Source organism: Diaporthe batatas (genome assembly GCF_019321695.1).
Source record: "Diaporthe batatas strain CRI 302-4 chromosome Unknown Contig00014, whole genome shotgun sequence".
Classification (NCBI taxonomy): domain Eukaryota; kingdom Fungi; phylum Ascomycota; class Sordariomycetes; order Diaporthales; family Diaporthaceae; genus Diaporthe; species Diaporthe batatas.
In genome coordinates this window covers 1,458,642-1,475,001 of record NW_025408561.1, presented here as the reverse complement: position 1 = coordinate 1,475,001, position 16,360 = coordinate 1,458,642, and the positions used below count along the sequence as shown (strand labels likewise).

The window sequence follows — 16,360 nt, the reverse complement described above, 5'->3', positions numbered from 1 at the left end:
CTGGCGAATCCTCTTCTTCCCTGCTCCTCCCTGTTCTTCCATCCCTCCAAGGCAGTCCATAACAGGTCAGGGTCTGTTTCGTCTGGTTCGCCGTCATAGGCCTCTGGGAGGTGCGGGAACCACCCCCCTGTATGGCAAATCCGCTCCTCTTTGGCTCGACTCGTTGGCATATGTTCATTTTCTCTCCCTACCCTACTCACTTGCTATTGTTTGATGTGCCATTCCACCTTCTCCATCCAACCCGTACCATCGTGTATCCAAACATTCATTATTCGTATCGATGACTTGACGAACGCGGCCGAGATTCGCGCGGCTCGACGCCAATACCCACCTCTTCGAGGTCCAACAGTCTCTAAATCTCGAGGCAACTCTGGTATACGTCGCCACCATGAGCGCCTCGCCGTACGGAGGAGCCTTCTCCTCCTTCGCCGATGCGAACGGCCCTTCCGGGCGCGCCTCGAACTTCAACGTCTCGAAAGAAGCCTCCCAGGCAATCTCGGACAGCTTCCAGTTTGCGGCATCCAAGTCGATCCGGACGTCGACCATGATTCTGGCTTCCTTCAATGCTTTGGCGGCTTTTGCAACGGCTGTGGGGATCGTCTACGGTTGCTACACGTACAGGAGGAGGGCGATCAGGAGATCATCCGATGCGTCAGTCTGGCAGTCTGAGGTGAAGAGACTTCCCACGCTGACCCATCATAGACCATCGGGCTTGTTCTTCATCCACGCCGTTGAAGTATATCCTCTCGTGCTGTCTTTGGGCATCACGGTTCAGAGCATCATCTTCGCCGCCGCCCAATCAATTGGCCTGAAGGCCCTGCTGAGCAGGGGCTGCACCGTTGTTGCGATATTCTTGTTGCCGGGTAAGCAGTAGTGATATCCTCGACTGCTCTGAGCACAGCAAGGCTAATAGCAGATCCAGCCCTCTTTATTGCACCATACATTCACCTTGTCTTCGGAGTCGAGACGGCAGCGCGGGGACTGAGATCGCAATTTTCTCCCCGACGAAGATGGACCGTGGCGATTTGCATCGGCACCGTCTCAACCTTCTTGTTAGCGACCCTTCTCGTCGCCTCCATCAGCCGAGCGCCCGACTTCTGCTTCGCTTCTTTGCTCTGGCTAGTGAAGCCTTACGCCAAGGGGGTTTTCGCGGTTCTTTTGGGTGTGTCTGTTGTGCTGCTCATCGTCATCATCACAATCTTTGTGAGATTGAGCAAGAGCCGCATGGTCGACCCCGTCGAGAGGATGGCGGCTTCTAGGATGATCTACTACCTGATCCTCGGTTTCATTTCCAATGTAAGTGATCGACTTATACACATTCTGATCAGCCCGGTGATGACTGGCTGACTGACCTTGACTTCAGGGCTTCGTCATCCCATTCTTCTTCAGTCTCACTTTCTTGGACTCGAAGAAGCAAATCTTTCAGAACCTTAACCTTTCCATGATTGCATCTGTCGTGGCCAATGTAAATGGTCTCATGGTCGCTGGTCTGCACCTTTTCCTCCGGTCACAGAACAATGCCTCTATCGGTCACAATCTGGGAGAGCAAGACCATCACAAGACCAAGCTCGAACCACACGAGGAAGATGCTGGCTCGGCCCACGCCATGCGCCCAGTAAACAGCTCCAATGACCGCGACAGAACAAGGGCGGACAGCATCACTCATTTGCTGCGTGCTGTGGACGTCGAGGATGGGCAGAGTCCCAGCAGCCCCACTTTCCGCCCGAAGGTTACCATCCCACAAGCTCCAGAGCCCACTCAGCCACCATCTGAGACGTCTCCATCCCACATGCGAAAGCAGTCCTATTCTTTATTCCCCAACAACCCGTTCGCTCCCGCCGCGGTACTGCCCGCGACAACTTATGCGCCAACTCCTGCCGCAACAAAACCCGTGAGGGACACCTTCAGACCACCACCCATCGTGAAGCCTTGGCTTGGGCGGGGTCATAAGAGAGACTCATCAATTGTCTCCTCAGCGACGGTCCAGATCGGCATTCGCTTCTCCAACGTTGATGACTTCCAGCCCGGAAGGCCCAGTGACGTGAACGATAGCGACCGGCCGGAGATGCCGGACTTGGTACTGCGGCCTTCACCTTTGACCCAGTCCGAAGCCAGGCCTGAGTCCGAGTATGTGGAACCAGAGGTTTTGCCGGAGCCGCTATTCACCAGGCGAGCATCCAGAGATGCGAGGATGAAGACACTTCCGCCTGTGCCAAAGGATGAGAGCCTGGTCCTCGATGTTGGAGACCAAGACGAGCAGTCCGATAGCGAGAGAAGCGAGGGAAGTAATCAGGACGGTCTCGTTACCCTGAGCCCCTCCGTGTACACTCCCCAGGAGGCCCCTCAGCGGAACAACTCAGTCAAGACCACAAGAATGCCCAGCCCCATGGGCGTTGGCTTCAGCAACCCGGCCGCCCGCAATCACGGCGAGATACATGCGCCTCCGCGGCCAAACGCCGGCACAGCGACGACACCGGTGCCGTCGAACAAGACATGGATCTAGACGCCGCGCAGTCTAGCGTACTTTCTCGGACTGGGTCCACTTTTTTCACCAGTACTTTTTTTACTCTACCAAAAACAAACAAACCTCCCCCCCCTCCTGGGACATTAGACAAGACGCATGTCTAAAAGTTCCTGGATTTGAGCGACAAGATTCATGAGCATCGGCGTTGCGGATTATTTCACTTAACGTGAGGCGTACAAACATATTTTTCCCTCCTTGGCATTTGACGGGACGACCTACGATTGAAATGGGCCTTGGAGGCAGTGGATGGCAACATATATACTGTACAATTGTACAAAGTGACGGATATATCCTTGGGCAACACTGCATGTTGATGGCGCCGAGACATTCATTCATTTTGCCGACGTCCTGCAGTTGGGAAGGCAGACAGAGTCAGGCTCGCGGACAGGCTTTGATCCGCATGAAGCTCATCTTAGGTAGCTGTGGCCACGTTGGAAAGAGACCATACCTTGGTCGCAAGACACAAGACAGGGCCCGAATTCAAACCAAAATTACGATACCAATCACTACTATTGAGCACACAACAACTGCATTTCCAGAGTGACATGTTTATGATTTGCAAACGTCGTTGTGACACGGCCTTCCCTACTTGACCACCAATGCTACAGCCCGCAACGTCCCACCGACGTCTATTTTTTCTTCCTCGATGCAGGAGTGGCGAGAAAAGCCGGGGCAGAACGACTATCGCTGTCCTTCTTATCTTCCCATTTCTCCCATCCCGCCTGGCACAAGTCCTCACTGACCACCAGATCTCTGACCCGCAGCCCCCGGGCGAAGGGCGACTCCAGAGCCCAGGCCAACAGCCCCGTAGTCCTCAAAAATGCGGTGGCGGCGTACCAAGCCACCGCGCAGGCTGACCCCGCCAGGCAGCCGACCAGGACCTGGTTCACGGTGTGGTAGCCGAGGTAGACCCTGCTCCAGGCGACGAGGGCGGCGACGCCCAGCACGAACAAGGCGGCGGCGGCGCGCTCCGCGTATGACCACGGCCGGTGCGCGTAGGTCTCGACCATGACCCACTCCTGGCCCCAGCTGCTAGCCCGGCGCGCCGGCCTCGTGGAGTTGCTGCCGCCGTCGCCCCCATCCTGCCGAGTATCTCCTCCCCTCCCGCGGCTCGGAGGTCCCCGATCGGCAGCAGCCGACCTCGGCTCGTACCCATGGTCCGTCCAGCTGGGCGTGTGCCTGACGAGGAGGAAGAGGGCCATGGCGACGGCCCAGAAGGCGACGAACTGGGCGTGGCTGGAGGGCATGCCGTAGCCCTTGCCCGTCTTGTGGATGCGGCTGGGCCGCTCCTGCTTGAGCAGCCGCTTGAGGACAAAGTTGGCCGCCTCGCAGGCCAGCTGGCCCGCGAACATGAGCGCCACCTCGGCCTCGCGCGTCGACCAGATCAGCGTCACGTAGACGATGCAGAGGGCCTGCGGGACGAGGGCCAGCCACGCGCAGAGGTACGATATGTTGTCATCCGGGTCCTGTGTTTCGCGCACCGCGGTGGTCAGCTTGGGGTCCTGGTCTCTTGAATACTGGCTGGGGTTTGGCTTGGGTGGGTGTTGGTCGGGCTTGGTCGTTGGTGTGCTGCCCGGCACTTTCGACTGGCGTGTTGGGTGGATCAATGGGCCGGCCTGGTTGGGTGGCTACTCACATAGTAGACATGTGTCAGAGACAGCGAGGCCAGAGGCGCGTCGTCCGCCATCGCGAAGCTCAAAGTCTCGGTGGGTCCTGGAACCAAAGAGCGGGATTCCCCAAGGAGGCACCGCCCTCGCCGGCAAAGGCAGGATACTGTCAAGAGTCGGAGTTGGAGTCGAGCTCAGGATCGGGATGGGATGGAGAGGCTGGTTTGTGTGTGACGGGCTTGTTCCAGTCGAAGAGCCTCAATGGTCGCACCAAGAGCAGGGAGTGAATCCCGATGATTCGGCGGATGCTGCTTGAACTCGAAACGCCGCCGTCACATGGAGCCCAGAAGTCAAAGCTGGAGGCTGTCAGCCACACGTGGCGGTGCACGGACCAGGCTGTGGCCTGTGACGCTACAGGGCGCATTTTGATATGCGGCCGAAGTCACCCACGATGGCGGCTATGGGGGCCGTGGTAGCCATGATGGAGGCCAATCCAGCGCAGAGGCAAGATTTGGATGCCTCTGCATCATGTTCAACAGTGTATGGGCGATGCCGTCTACTCAGAGCGGGGAGAAGTCGGTGCTTCGGACGGCGGCAGCGTCTCTCCCGCAGCCAGCTTCTTCTCCTTTTCCTTGGCCCTCCGCTTCAGCTTCTTCTCCCGGTTAAGCCGTTTCTTCTTCTCCAGGAGGTGCTCCTCTTTCGAGATTCTCTGCTTCTCCGCTGCCTCCCGTCTCGCCTTCTCGGCCTCCCGCTTCTCCTTCTCAGCGCGGGCCTTGATCCTCACAGCTATCCTGCGTTTCTTGCCCGGCCTCTTGCGCTTGGCTCCATCCTCTGTGTTGTCTTCGCTAGTTGCTGTGGCCCCGGCATCTGACCCAGCTGTGTTGCTCCGTGCTTTCCTCGAAGAAAGCGAGATCTTGACGACGCGCCATGGTCTCTCCAGCCCCCACGCCCGTTTGCTCGCGCCAGCAATGATGTCCTCGGCCGTAACAGCAGCATAGCAATACCTCTCCCGCTGGTCGGGCGTCGCCTCACCGGCCAGATAATAGCTCTGCGGTCGCTCGGGGCGCACGAACCCGCCGCCCCCCTTGGGCGCGTCCTCGTCATCAGATGCATCAAGCACCACCTTTGCCGGCGCCGAGGTCCCGGTCGGGCCAGAGAACAGCCGGAACTCAAACTCCTCATCGTGGCGCTCCTCTTGGTCCTCCGTGCCCCCGTGCCCGTGCCCGTGGGCGTCGGCCGCGTCCGGACCCTGCCCGGGTGCCAGCGATGGTGCCGGCGCAGAAAGGTCCAGGCCCAGCAGGCTTGAGAGTCGCGCGTTCAACTTTGCGCGCTCCTCTGCATCCTCCACGCCTTGCTCATCTTGGTCACCACCATCCGAAGATGAGCCGTAGAGTTGATCGCGCCTCACCCTGCGGTCACAGTATGTTAGCACACACTATTGCTGCGCAATTTCCCGCCGTGAGCCTCCATCTCAGGCCCTCCTGGCCGGCCCGGCCTGCCTACCTCTTGGCGTTGGGGACCTCGAACATGGCCTGGGTTGGTTGATTTGGGCCCCACAAGATAATGCGATCTGAATGTGATTGCGATTGCGAGAGTTAAGTAGATAATAAGCCCAGGATGTCGAGTTACGCACAAAAGTAGCACGTAATTGCGCTGTGATATGTCGGAGGTTTGATCCGTTGTATTGCGCAAGCATTTATCTCGTATGGTGAGGAGTTGCAATCTCAGTGTCGGGAGCTACTGAGCCTGAATGCTTGATCCATGTTGGTGCAGGGGATGCCAGGACATCTGAGAGATGCAGAAGGGGATCGCGGAGCCGGTCTGCCAAGCATGGGATACTCATTGGCCCGAGGTGGGGGCGTGGTGGGGGTAAAACATCCGCCGGCCTGGCACAGCTGGGACGCAGCTGGTGGACAGCTGGGGGAGCTGGGACCAACCGGGATCAGCCGGTAAGGTGGATAGGTACATAGGTACATCCCAGACGTACCTCTTTGTCACTATACCGCGGGTGTACTATCAAAGCACCTCAGCTGTCGAAACCTAGGTATTCCGTAGTGTAGTAGCGACAGTACATGCAAGGTTCAGAACAGAACATGGCAGCATGGACAGCCTTCCACTGGAACATCGTAGCATCGCAGCATTGCCATCTGCAACCCCTCCTGCCCCGCCCAAGACAGCTTCGGATTTATGCCAATGTGTTTCCCTCTTACCAAGTACCGCCCTCCTGGAAACGGGCGGCCGCTCCATGACAGCCAGTGCCAGCAAGCCCTCGTCGTCGTCCTCCTCCACCTCCTCCTCCTCTCCACCTCTCCGTCTTTCTCCGTCTCGCTCTCTCTCTCTTACTCTCCCTGCCTCTCTCTCGCTCTCCAGCAGTCCCCTTTCCCGGCTCCGTCTGGCGTCGTACTCAGCAACCATTACGGGCCCGAGTCGCTTTGACACCTTGTCATACGAACCTTATGTGCCCCTTCAGGTGGCAGTCACACAGCAGTAGCATCAACAGACGCTCCAAGACGACGGCCTCCACTCACCCCCCAGCCTTTTGCCCTCATCACCACCAAGTAGTCTTATTGCTCATCTTCCACCGCTGCCACCCACCCACCTATCCACCCCCCCTTTCCTCTCCCCAACAAACAGCAACCGAATCTCCGTGGATGCGATGGGGACAAAGTACACAGACACACCCGCGAGATGCCATGTCACTCCACCCTTCCAACCCCCCTCATCCCATCTCTGACAAGTGAAGTCTCCAAACGACAGACCGCGATCGTGCAACTCTCGGGCCCGGCGGCCAACTTACCCGCATGACCACCCCCGAGTTCTTGCTCCCTACCCCCCTCCCCCCTGCGTGGTGGTTTGATGTCGCGTGTAAGCCGGCTCGCCAGTGGCACCCATCAGACGAACACGGACGGATTGCCCGGGACGCTCGAGCAAAAATCCGAGAAACAACACACAAAGGTAAAACGAAGAGAAGAGAAGATGGACAAAAGGAAGGTGAAGCAACGTGGGCCCTTCTTCATGCATGCAGGTCATCCGGCCATCACCTGGGGTGAAAATTCTCCGCCTGCTACGGTGCCATGTGCCCCGGGATCACGGGAAAGTGTGCCATCGCACAGATACCACAGATACCACACCCACCACACCCAAGACCGCCACTGTGTTTGGGTCTGTCCGCCTGTCTGTCCTGTCTTGTACACCTCTGTGCTGTTCCCGCCTGTCTGCCTTGCTCGCCGCCCGTGCTCCACGTTTCTGGGATGGTATTTTTGGCGTCATGGGGCTTTTTTGGCTTTGGACCCCTTCCTGCCTCCCTTCAGGATCTCGTCACACGTAGCAGCTGCGCACACGGCGCAGACTTCGCTACTCAGTCCAGAGGCTCAATGTTACGGTGCCTTCCACGGCCGACTCGTGCTTAGATTCTGTGACTTGCGTATGGCCTCACCTGGGCCTGTGCGTGGCGGGTCTGCGGCTCGTAGTGTGCTTCAGAAACGTCACAGTAGAGGGAGATCACAGTACGGTGGATGAAGATGGCACACGAGACATCAAGATATTGAAGGAGTCAAGGCGAAGTGACAGTGAAGCGACAGTGACGGAGTGGAAGCCAGGCGACCTCTGCTGGAAGTGGTATTATTCAGTTCATTTTTTTGTGGTAGATCCTCCTTCTGTGTCTGCCCTTCAGCAGAATATGGCAAGAGATACGAATTATCAAACAGTATCCAGCCTCCGCCAGTCCAGACTTCGTCGTACACGCACACACTGTCCCAGAGACCAAGGCCTACCCACCTAGCCCTGCTACCCTGTCACCGTTCCACCTTCTCTCCGTGTCTCTCTAGTCCTGCCGAGACCAGGTGAGCAAAAAGGAAGAAGAAATGCAAGCGCAGCCAGCCCCACGAATGAATAGTATAAATGTAAAGAAGACAAGTAGTCGACCCGATAATGATCAAACATGTATATATAAAAAAGTGCGGCGAGAAAGCAGAATTTCCCTCCCAATAAAGCCACTGAGACCGAGATGAATTGTAAAAAGAGCAAAAGAGCCGCCGAACCCTCCTCAGCCCATCCCAACCCCGTTTGTTCTCTCTATCAATGGGGTATTTGAACATGCATAGGAATTATGCCAGCTGGACCCACGCATGAGGGAGACCGTGTCGTCCCACACTTTGCTCTTCAGGCCCAAGAACAATGCAACTCCACGAGGTAATCTGTTGGTGTGTGCGCGGGCACGCATGTGCCTGTGTGTTTTTGTTTCCGTCCGTCGTGCCCCCCTCTCTGGCTCTTTCGGAGGGCCGCGGCTTGGGAGAAAGAGGTAGTATCCATCGGTTTTCGAAAACAGAGAATTTGGTATCGGTATTGGTCATGGAATGGAAAAGAACAAAGAAAGCAGATATGCGATCATCGAAACAGATAACATGAGTTCGCACCACAGGATAACTTGGAAAACGCGTCAATCTGGAAATGCTTTCCTAACGCCTGCCTCCCCAGATTCGCGCCTAGAGCTCTCCAAAAGCATTAAGCCATCCGTAATCATTTTTTGGACAAGGCCACCCACGGTGATTATACATAAAATTTCGATCGGTAGGGACGGGAAGAAGTCGCATCGTATAGGGGTATAGCGCGTTCGTGGTTCGGGTATGATGGAAAGGAGTGGTGGGTGCAGGCCTTGCGGGCTGCCGTCATGCCTCCCGGCTCGACTCAATGTTTCTTGGCATGCATTCCATACTCGTCATCAGGCGGCCCTCGGACTCCAATGATCCAGAATCCTACCCAGATCCTTTCCCCGTAACCCCGTACCCTATGCGCCATCAAGAAGTGTTCCACGAGTAATGGCTCATGGCCTGGCCAGGATAGACCGGAGGTGGAGGGGCATGAGGATCGCTCTTGACACCTCCCGCGGTCTTGTACTGGTCTGTTGAGTATGGATATGAGGATCGGTGGTCCCCGTTCGTATATGTTGGTGCGTTTGACTCGCCAGCGGTCGTGGTCCAGGACGTCGAGGGCGGGAAATAGTCCCTAGGAGGAGGGATCGCGCTTGAAGACTGTGTATTAGATGCAGCGCTGCTCTCGTGGCCGCCGCCGTGCGATGTTGAGTATGACGCGTGCTGAGACGTCTGAGGGCTGATTTCGGCCGAGTTGGTGCTCATGGCACTGTATGGGGGGCCATATCGGTATTCGCCAGACGACTCCGTGCTGGATATCGAACCAGCGTGGATCGAAGGATGCCGAGGGCTCTTTGTTGGCCGCGGGTTGCTGTCATCCACGTATCGGGGCACGCTCAGGCTGCTGTTTGCAGCCGAGGAGACCGAAAGAGGTGGAGGAGCGTTCGAGCTCGGAACGTAGGAGGCGTACTGCGTCCTTATGGGCGGAACTTGGTGAGAGGCCGTTGACTGCTGCGGCTGCTGCCCCGGTTGGTCACTCGAAACCATGGACAACTGCATTGAAGGCATGGATGTGGGCATGTGAGACTGCATATCTTGCGGCTCAGCCGAGTAGGCTGATGTTCCTGACAGAGGCATCTTTTGGTAGGGGTCCGACGCAATTGTCGTCGCGGGATAATTTGTCGCTCCGGAAGTAGGCATCGATGGATTCCACGTCGTCGGGTAAGAGCTACACACAGTCAGCACAAATTCGCATCAAGAGCAGGACACACGAGGTTCGCCACCTAGGGGGTACAGTGAGCCAGTTCTGGGGAGTATCGCTGGGACTTACTTCGACCGCATACTAGTCATTGGGCTCGCCGGTAACTTAGGAGCATTGAAAGTGAAAGCTGTACGCGGCAGCTCCATGTTGAGGGGCCTCGCCTTCACCTCTTGCGGCTTGATCGCTAAGGGTCCAGCGACAATACCCAGCCCGGTCTCCACGAGCGCTTGTCCTCGTGACCCAGCGCTGGATCCCAAGAGCGGGATCTCCTTCCTCGCTTGAAAATTGCGCGGGCTGCGTCCTCGCACCACGATGGGCGCGGTTGCGGCTTCAGTGAGCACAACCTTTGATCCGTTTGCCAATGTTCCCATGACTTTCAGGTGGACCACAAAATGCTGCTGAAGCTCCTTCCTCCTGCCGTTGTTGGCTGTCGCACTGTCGGGTTTCAAATCAGCATCGCGTCCCCGGGGGAGCCACGACATTGTCTATTCACTTACATTCGGAACTGAAGACGTCGCCAACCGATGGGATACACCGCGTATTCCCCCTCTGCGTCGGAACCATCATCCTGGAATGGGATCAACGGTAAAGAGGCTGGCTCCTGGTCTGGTGCCTGCGTGACTTCCGGCGAGTTTGGTGGGGGTGTCTTCCACGGAATGACGATTAGTCGCACTGGATGTCCGTCCACCGACTCGATCGACGAGATGGTGACTTCTGTGCTGCTCACTGGCGCTGTTTCCCCAGTCTCCGTAATGACTGAGATTTGTCCCCTCGGTGTGATGAGTGACCCGCTGACCTGGAAAAGGTTCCGCCGGTAGCAAGTGAGCTCCGGCTGCATGACTGAGCCGTCGTTGTTGGTCGTGGGCATCTCGGACAGAAAAAACATGCCGTGTAGTTGAGCGGTCAGCTCCAGTTGTTGCATGCGACCATGGTGGTCGAGGATTGTGTGCTTGTCCGGAACCTTTCTGAACGAGAGCAGCTTGTGGTCGTGGCCGACACCGAGCTTTGAGCCATCGTCTCGTAGGTCCTGGACGATCTCCTGGTATGGGGGCTGCTCTGTCGCCGAGTAGGGCCGCTTGAGGTTGGGAAAACTCTGATGACTGGACAAGGAGGGGTGCTGGTGCCTGTCGTAAGGGTCGTTGGTGTCGTCCTGCGAATAGCGACTGTATGACGGATACTGCTGGTGATGGTCCACGCTGCCCCAGCCGCCTTGTCTCGGTCGTCCTGAATGGGGCGAGGCGGAAGTTGGATTCGAAAGTCCTGCGTCCACGGCGTGACTGGACCGGCTCGTCGGCATCTGTACAGGGCTGGCGTACCAGAGACTGTTGTGCGCCGGCTCCTTCAACTCTGCCATGGTGACTGCGTATGTTGCGGTGCACATGGGAACATATCTCGGCCAGAAGCTGCTAGATGTTTTCCTTTCTTGACGAGAAATCAACGCTGTGGTTACGGCGAAGGATCAAAGCACGTCGTTCAAATGCTCGTCGCCGTGGCTGCTGGTTGCCCAGTTAAGTTCGAATAGATGCCAACTCGAGCAACACGGTCAAAACGCCCGTTGTGACCCTTCCAGGCCGTCGGAGTGAATGACTGATGAGTTCCAGATTCGTGACTGCGCTCAGCCAGTTACTGAAACAGGAAGAAGTTGAACGGGCTCAACAGACGAAACGAAGATGAAGTTAGAATCGAGTGAACAATGGTCGTAGGGTTGCAGGGCAAGTGGTACTTGTATGAAATGATACGGTAGATGCGGTGGGGGACGTTTTATGAGAGCCACTGGCACACTATCCTGGGGTTGGATCAGGGTCGATGGGGCAACACTCGAAGGGCAACGAACGGCCAAGGTCAGGGGATTGAGGGGCTTCACAGTGGATATCCGGGAGGTGATGAGCCTGTGAGGGTGGACCGTTTAGTGCACGGAATGGAGAGCTGTACCGCAGTACAGTACGCATGTATCTCTATGTACATGCAGCCAGACAGGGAAGGAGATGGAGGCGGCGGCGATCTGGCAGGTAGGCAACAGGGGGGGATGTTAGTCGAGATACGGCATGTGGAATACAACCTGAGCCCACCCACGAAGTATCGCGCCGGGATAGGTACATCACAGCAACTGACTCTCGCTTCGCCGTGCACGAAGTTGTTCCTCACCGGCCAAATCTCAGAATGCCCGACTCCCAGCTGGCCCCTCGCCCAAAAGTGAGATGGCTGGCATGTTGCCAGATTGGCTTCACGCATAGCTGGACGGATAGGTGCCCAAGATATTTGACCGAGGAAGGGGACAATAGTGGGACTCGTCATGTAGCGGTCCAGGGGCTCCCACTAGGGTACAAGGGCATCCGAGGATAGAGTTTGTAAAGTCTCATCGGACGAGCCAACGGTTGCCGCCCACCTCCAGATGCTCTGCCGAAGGATCAAGGAACTCCTGGCTAGTGTAGACCATCTTGCACAAGGACTATTGTGGGTCGCAAGAGATGCAAGACACAGCATCCCATGGCTTGGACCACACCAAGTTTATCGAGCAGGCCGTCTGAACAGATTCGCACGACCATTGTAGAATTTTCCGACGCCATGGAATCGATCGATCAAGTCCCGCCTTGCTGAAGAAAAATGACGGCAGCGCAAAGGACGCAATCTTGGTAGACGAGAAAGGTGACTCCCGGGTTCCCTCCCAGGCCCCTACTAGCTGTGGCCCCCGGTTCAAGATGGCTCAAGCTGCTTTTTACCTCATCAAGTTCACAGCACGCCCGGCCCATGTACTGCTGGGTGGGAGGCATCAGCAAGGGTATCTGATTAGAGCAAAATTCTCCGACAAGCTCTGCGAGGCTGCAGACCCGTAAAATGTCGAGGGACCGTTGGACGAGACGGCCGATAAAAGATCGAAAGGGAATGGTGTGCGGGCATGGGGGCCAGGGCAAAGCAAAAAATCGGTTCACGAGATTGCTGAAGACCGGGGGGGTCCTGATGAAGAGTGTGGGAGGCTTTTTTTGTTTAGAGGAGGAAGACCAGGGGTGCCGGTCAGGGGTGCCCCAGTGATGCATTGTAGCCAAAACACCTTGATGCCGTTCTCATTGATCTCAAGGATGTTCTGCCTCGCGAAAATCAGGTAATGGGTAAAGCAATAGTCAAACCTTGTTCCTTATTCTCTGCACTCGGCTCTTAAGAGAGTTGCTATAAGGGTGACCTCGATTTTGGGGGTTGTGAAATTGCATTGCCAGCGTCTAAAACAACACCTGTATGAAAGACTTCTCAAACAGTTATATTGCATACTTATGCACTTGAGCTCGTCGACAAGCCAACCCAGATGTTAAACAAACCGAGACCAGATCAAGGAGCCCATCGGAATTGACATATATCGCCCGCTCAAATGCCACGTTGCCGCTTGGCGCGGTGTGAATGTATGCCAGTCAACAGGGAGAGAGCCCCGAGTAGGGATGAGGGAAGCTGTCGATAAAGACGGGCAAAATTGATGGCAGGGTAGGCGGTAGATTGAATGACAGCAGACGTGATGGTATCCCAGCTGTATCAGCACCATATCGGCTTAGAAAGGCAGTGGCCGAAGAGGTGTGAGCAAACGAGCCAATTGTGGGAGGCGAGCCAGGCATCATGGGGGTGACTGACCTCCCTAAAGCGGCAACCCAGAGCCCGCTGTCAGGCCTGCATCCGCGGATCTAACCACTAGACACCCCGTGTGCGACATTTGCGAGGTCCTTCCGACGGTTTTGTGCGATTCTAGCCCCGGTGACAAAATCCACGAGCAATTGAGGGAAACGCCACCGTAGCGAATGACATCCTGCTCCTCACATGAGATGGAGATTGTCTGGCCAGCGTGACCGCCTGGAATCCTAGGCCAACAAGTATCACAGCGCGGGTATTTGACCATTCGCGGTAACCCTCCTGCTATAACATTTGCCGGCCGAAGTCGCATGCGCGGTGGGTTGTGACGGGTCCGCATCTCGTACAGAGCGGCTATTCTCCACTTTGTCGAATGTTGTTAAACCTGGAGCTTGCCGCCTTGGCTGCGATGATCTCCAGAAGTAATAGGCGCGAAACATTGGTTTGAAAGGGTGCAAAAGGCTATCAAGGCCAGGAAAAAGACTCAACCTTACCGTTGCGGCAACACGCCGGAATACTCTGCAGGCGCATGTCTTCTTGACAGCGCCTGTAGACGACATGTCGCAAGTTAGAAAGGTGAACGACCGAAGACAGGCAGGCCTGGACCCACGGGGCCACTTTCCTGGCCTCTGGGCTGCGCGAAAACGGCCTTTTCGAGGGGCCCACCCTGGCACACTTCCTGCAGATGCTGACGCCAGGTTCTGCTTTCAAGTGCTCTCCATGTGGACAAACTGCTTTTGGGGCCGTAACACCGCAGGATTGGCGAACAGGTCAAGACGACATCTGCAGGTGACGAAAATGGAACGTTGTGGCTGCTTTACACTGATATTGTGCAAGCTGTTGCCCCAAGCACAGCGGCGTCCTACGCAGTGTCATGTACTAGGGACACCTGCACGGTGGTGAAGAATATGCAAGCACCGGGAAGATGTTGTTGCGGCAGGGTACCATCGAACATGGTAGGTCGAAGTAGTCGGCGCCTTGCCCACCGGGGCGGATGCCGCGGGCGGCACTCGATCGCAGACCTGTATCAAGACTAACCGTGGAAGTGCCGCTTCGAGTATGGGGCAAACCGTCATTTGACTTCTCTCGGTGCCCCGCTTCGGCCATGATAGCACCGCGAGTACACTACAGGACGAACAAAGTCAAGCAGCATCTGGAGCCAACCCTGGTCGAACATTTGTCGAAGCGTGCTAATAAAGAGACACGTCGCCCACAGTATTGTCGGAGCACCTGCCGACCAAGTGGCTGACATGGACTTGTATCTGCCGGTGGGCCTGGGTGCGTAGGTAGTGGTTATGCATATGATGCAGGCATCGTCGATCATCAGAATCCTTTTGAGACGGTATTGGTATCTAACCATGTGCGCTGCATCCATTGCGAGGTACTTGGGGGCCGAATCGCCCAGGACCACGTCCCCTGCAACCCTGATGTCGTCAGATGGCAGCACCAGCACATTGTGAGCCGCCGAGGATGCCTTCCAACCCCTATTTACTGCAGTCTTTAGGGAGGGGGGCGCTACAAAGAGCAAGGCGACAGAGATGAGAATAGCGACTGGCAACTTCTTGAAAGGAATCAGGGGTTCCAGCTCGTAGCAAGGATGCCGTCGTCATCACGTCTGCATGCCGCAGACCATTCTTTCCTGGTGTGATCCGTGTTGGATTCGCGTCTGGTGCGTAGGTTGTTGCTTCACAGATGCCCTGCCAGGAGATCTCACCGGGCGGAATGCAATACCTGCAGAGAAGACGAGACTCGAGCGGAAGTTCAGCCCAGCAGTCCGAAGCCACTTTGGTCGCACCAAGGTTGCAGGGATGTGGCTGGTTGAGCGGCCCTCCCTCGTCCTGCTTAGAATCAGTGCTAGTACTTTTAGTGATATTTGGCAACCTCCAGATCTCGCTGCGTGCTCACGACGCATAACGCCTCTGCCCATGTCCTCATCTCCCAATAGAGTTGAATCCCGGTCCGGCTGTCGCTTGAGAAGAAACGATTTCGTGATAGCCAGAAGCGCGCTCAAAGCCCATCAAGTTTGCTACTCTCGTGACCAGGTGACGGGGGCGACAGTGCCCCAGAGCCTCAAAACGTGCCGAGGGCCAGTGCGCAGTGAATGTTGCAGCCGCACTCGCAATGGGCAAGGCCTGGAATCAAAGGCCAACCTTGGGGGATCCGAACATACGCAACGGCCCACGGCTGCATCACGAATGTGATTGCAGGTGACCCTTGAAATTCTGACGATCTCGACGGGCCTGGATTCCCCTGAGAGGTTTTAGCAGCATTCGACAACCATCACGCCGGGGACGTGCGCACGACGTCAGAGCTGGGGAGAGCCTCCCCAAGCTTCCCCGCAGGCCTCGATTCAGGGTCCGTCGCACTGGTTTCCCATATTGTTCGCTGCTAGCGATCGTGAAACTTTTGATGTGTGACCAAACGATTGTCAAGCCTATATTTATCAGAGCCTTTCTTTGACAGCCAGGATGCTAGCTTAGAAACATCTCAACGGTTCTTAGCGTTTCGTTAGCAGGTTCATGAGGCTCACACGAACTCTATAACGGAACGCGGGCCTGGTTTTTCTTGGCGCGCGACCAGACGAACAGAAGGTTGGTGGCGACGGCTTACTAGTAAGCCACGCTCTCTGGAGTGGGAGTTCCGGTGTGACTGCGATTGGACGTGTGATATTGCGTTTTAGAGCGACGTCCAAACAGGGCCTACCAGTCGCTCTTGTTGCGATGCTAAACTTAATCCACCGCCAGGTGAGGTCAGTCTGGCCCGAGTGTGCAAGACCGCGCAATACAAGGAAAACTCGAGCTGCTTGACTCTGAGCCCATGTTTTGTGCTTGTCTCGTCTCGTGCAGGACGGGTGGCCCACCGGCGGCTGGTCAGTCACGCTGAAGATTTGCCTGCGGCGACAGCTGGTGATAATCGAAGTTTCAAATGTGGCGAATGTACTTCTTCACGAACACCTGCGATAGGACAGGTGCATCCTCGTGTTGGACGC

General features: G+C 56.4%; 4 protein-coding genes across 4 annotated transcripts; 1 reads left to right on the top strand and 3 right to left on the bottom strand.

The window, feature by feature from the left end:
• Positions 1 to 388: 388 nt before the first annotated feature.
• On the top strand, positions 389 to 2,503 carry KVR01_011000 (uncharacterized protein; the record flags this gene model as incomplete). Its single annotated transcript, XM_044794317.1, has 3 exons — positions 389 to 863; positions 923 to 1,296; positions 1,364 to 2,503. The coding sequence occupies 3 exons, from the start codon at positions 389 to 391 to the stop codon at positions 2,501 to 2,503; spliced, it is 1,989 nt and encodes a 662-aa protein (XP_044640147.1).
• A 650-nt stretch (positions 2,504 to 3,153) lies between these two features.
• KVR01_011142 (dolichyldiphosphatase) lies at positions 3,154 to 4,211 on the bottom strand (the record flags this gene model as incomplete). The annotated part of the gene is made up of 2 exons (XM_044792001.1): positions 3,154 to 3,990; positions 4,161 to 4,211. 2 exons carry the CDS (start codon positions 4,209 to 4,211, stop codon positions 3,154 to 3,156), a joined length of 888 nt encoding a protein of 295 aa, XP_044640289.1.
• Positions 4,212 to 4,596: 385 nt separating this feature from the next.
• On the bottom strand, positions 4,597 to 5,914 carry KVR01_011053 (uncharacterized protein). The gene is made up of 2 exons (XM_044781816.1): positions 5,635 to 5,914; positions 4,597 to 5,540 (listed from the first exon to the last, which is right to left on the bottom strand). The coding sequence occupies exons 1-2, from the start codon at positions 5,658 to 5,660 to the stop codon at positions 4,688 to 4,690; spliced, it is 879 nt and encodes a 292-aa protein (XP_044640200.1). The 5' UTR covers positions 5,661 to 5,914; the 3' UTR covers positions 4,597 to 4,687.
• Positions 5,915 to 6,382: 468 nt separating this feature from the next.
• On the bottom strand, positions 6,383 to 11,722 carry KVR01_010901 (uncharacterized protein). The gene is made up of 3 exons (XM_044790553.1): positions 10,260 to 11,722; positions 9,832 to 10,197; positions 6,383 to 9,729 (listed from the first exon to the last, which is right to left on the bottom strand). Exons 1-3 carry the CDS (start codon positions 11,141 to 11,143, stop codon positions 8,928 to 8,930), a joined length of 2,052 nt encoding a protein of 683 aa, XP_044640048.1. The 5' UTR covers positions 11,144 to 11,722; the 3' UTR covers positions 6,383 to 8,927.
• Positions 11,723 to 16,360: the final 4,638 nt, after the last annotated feature.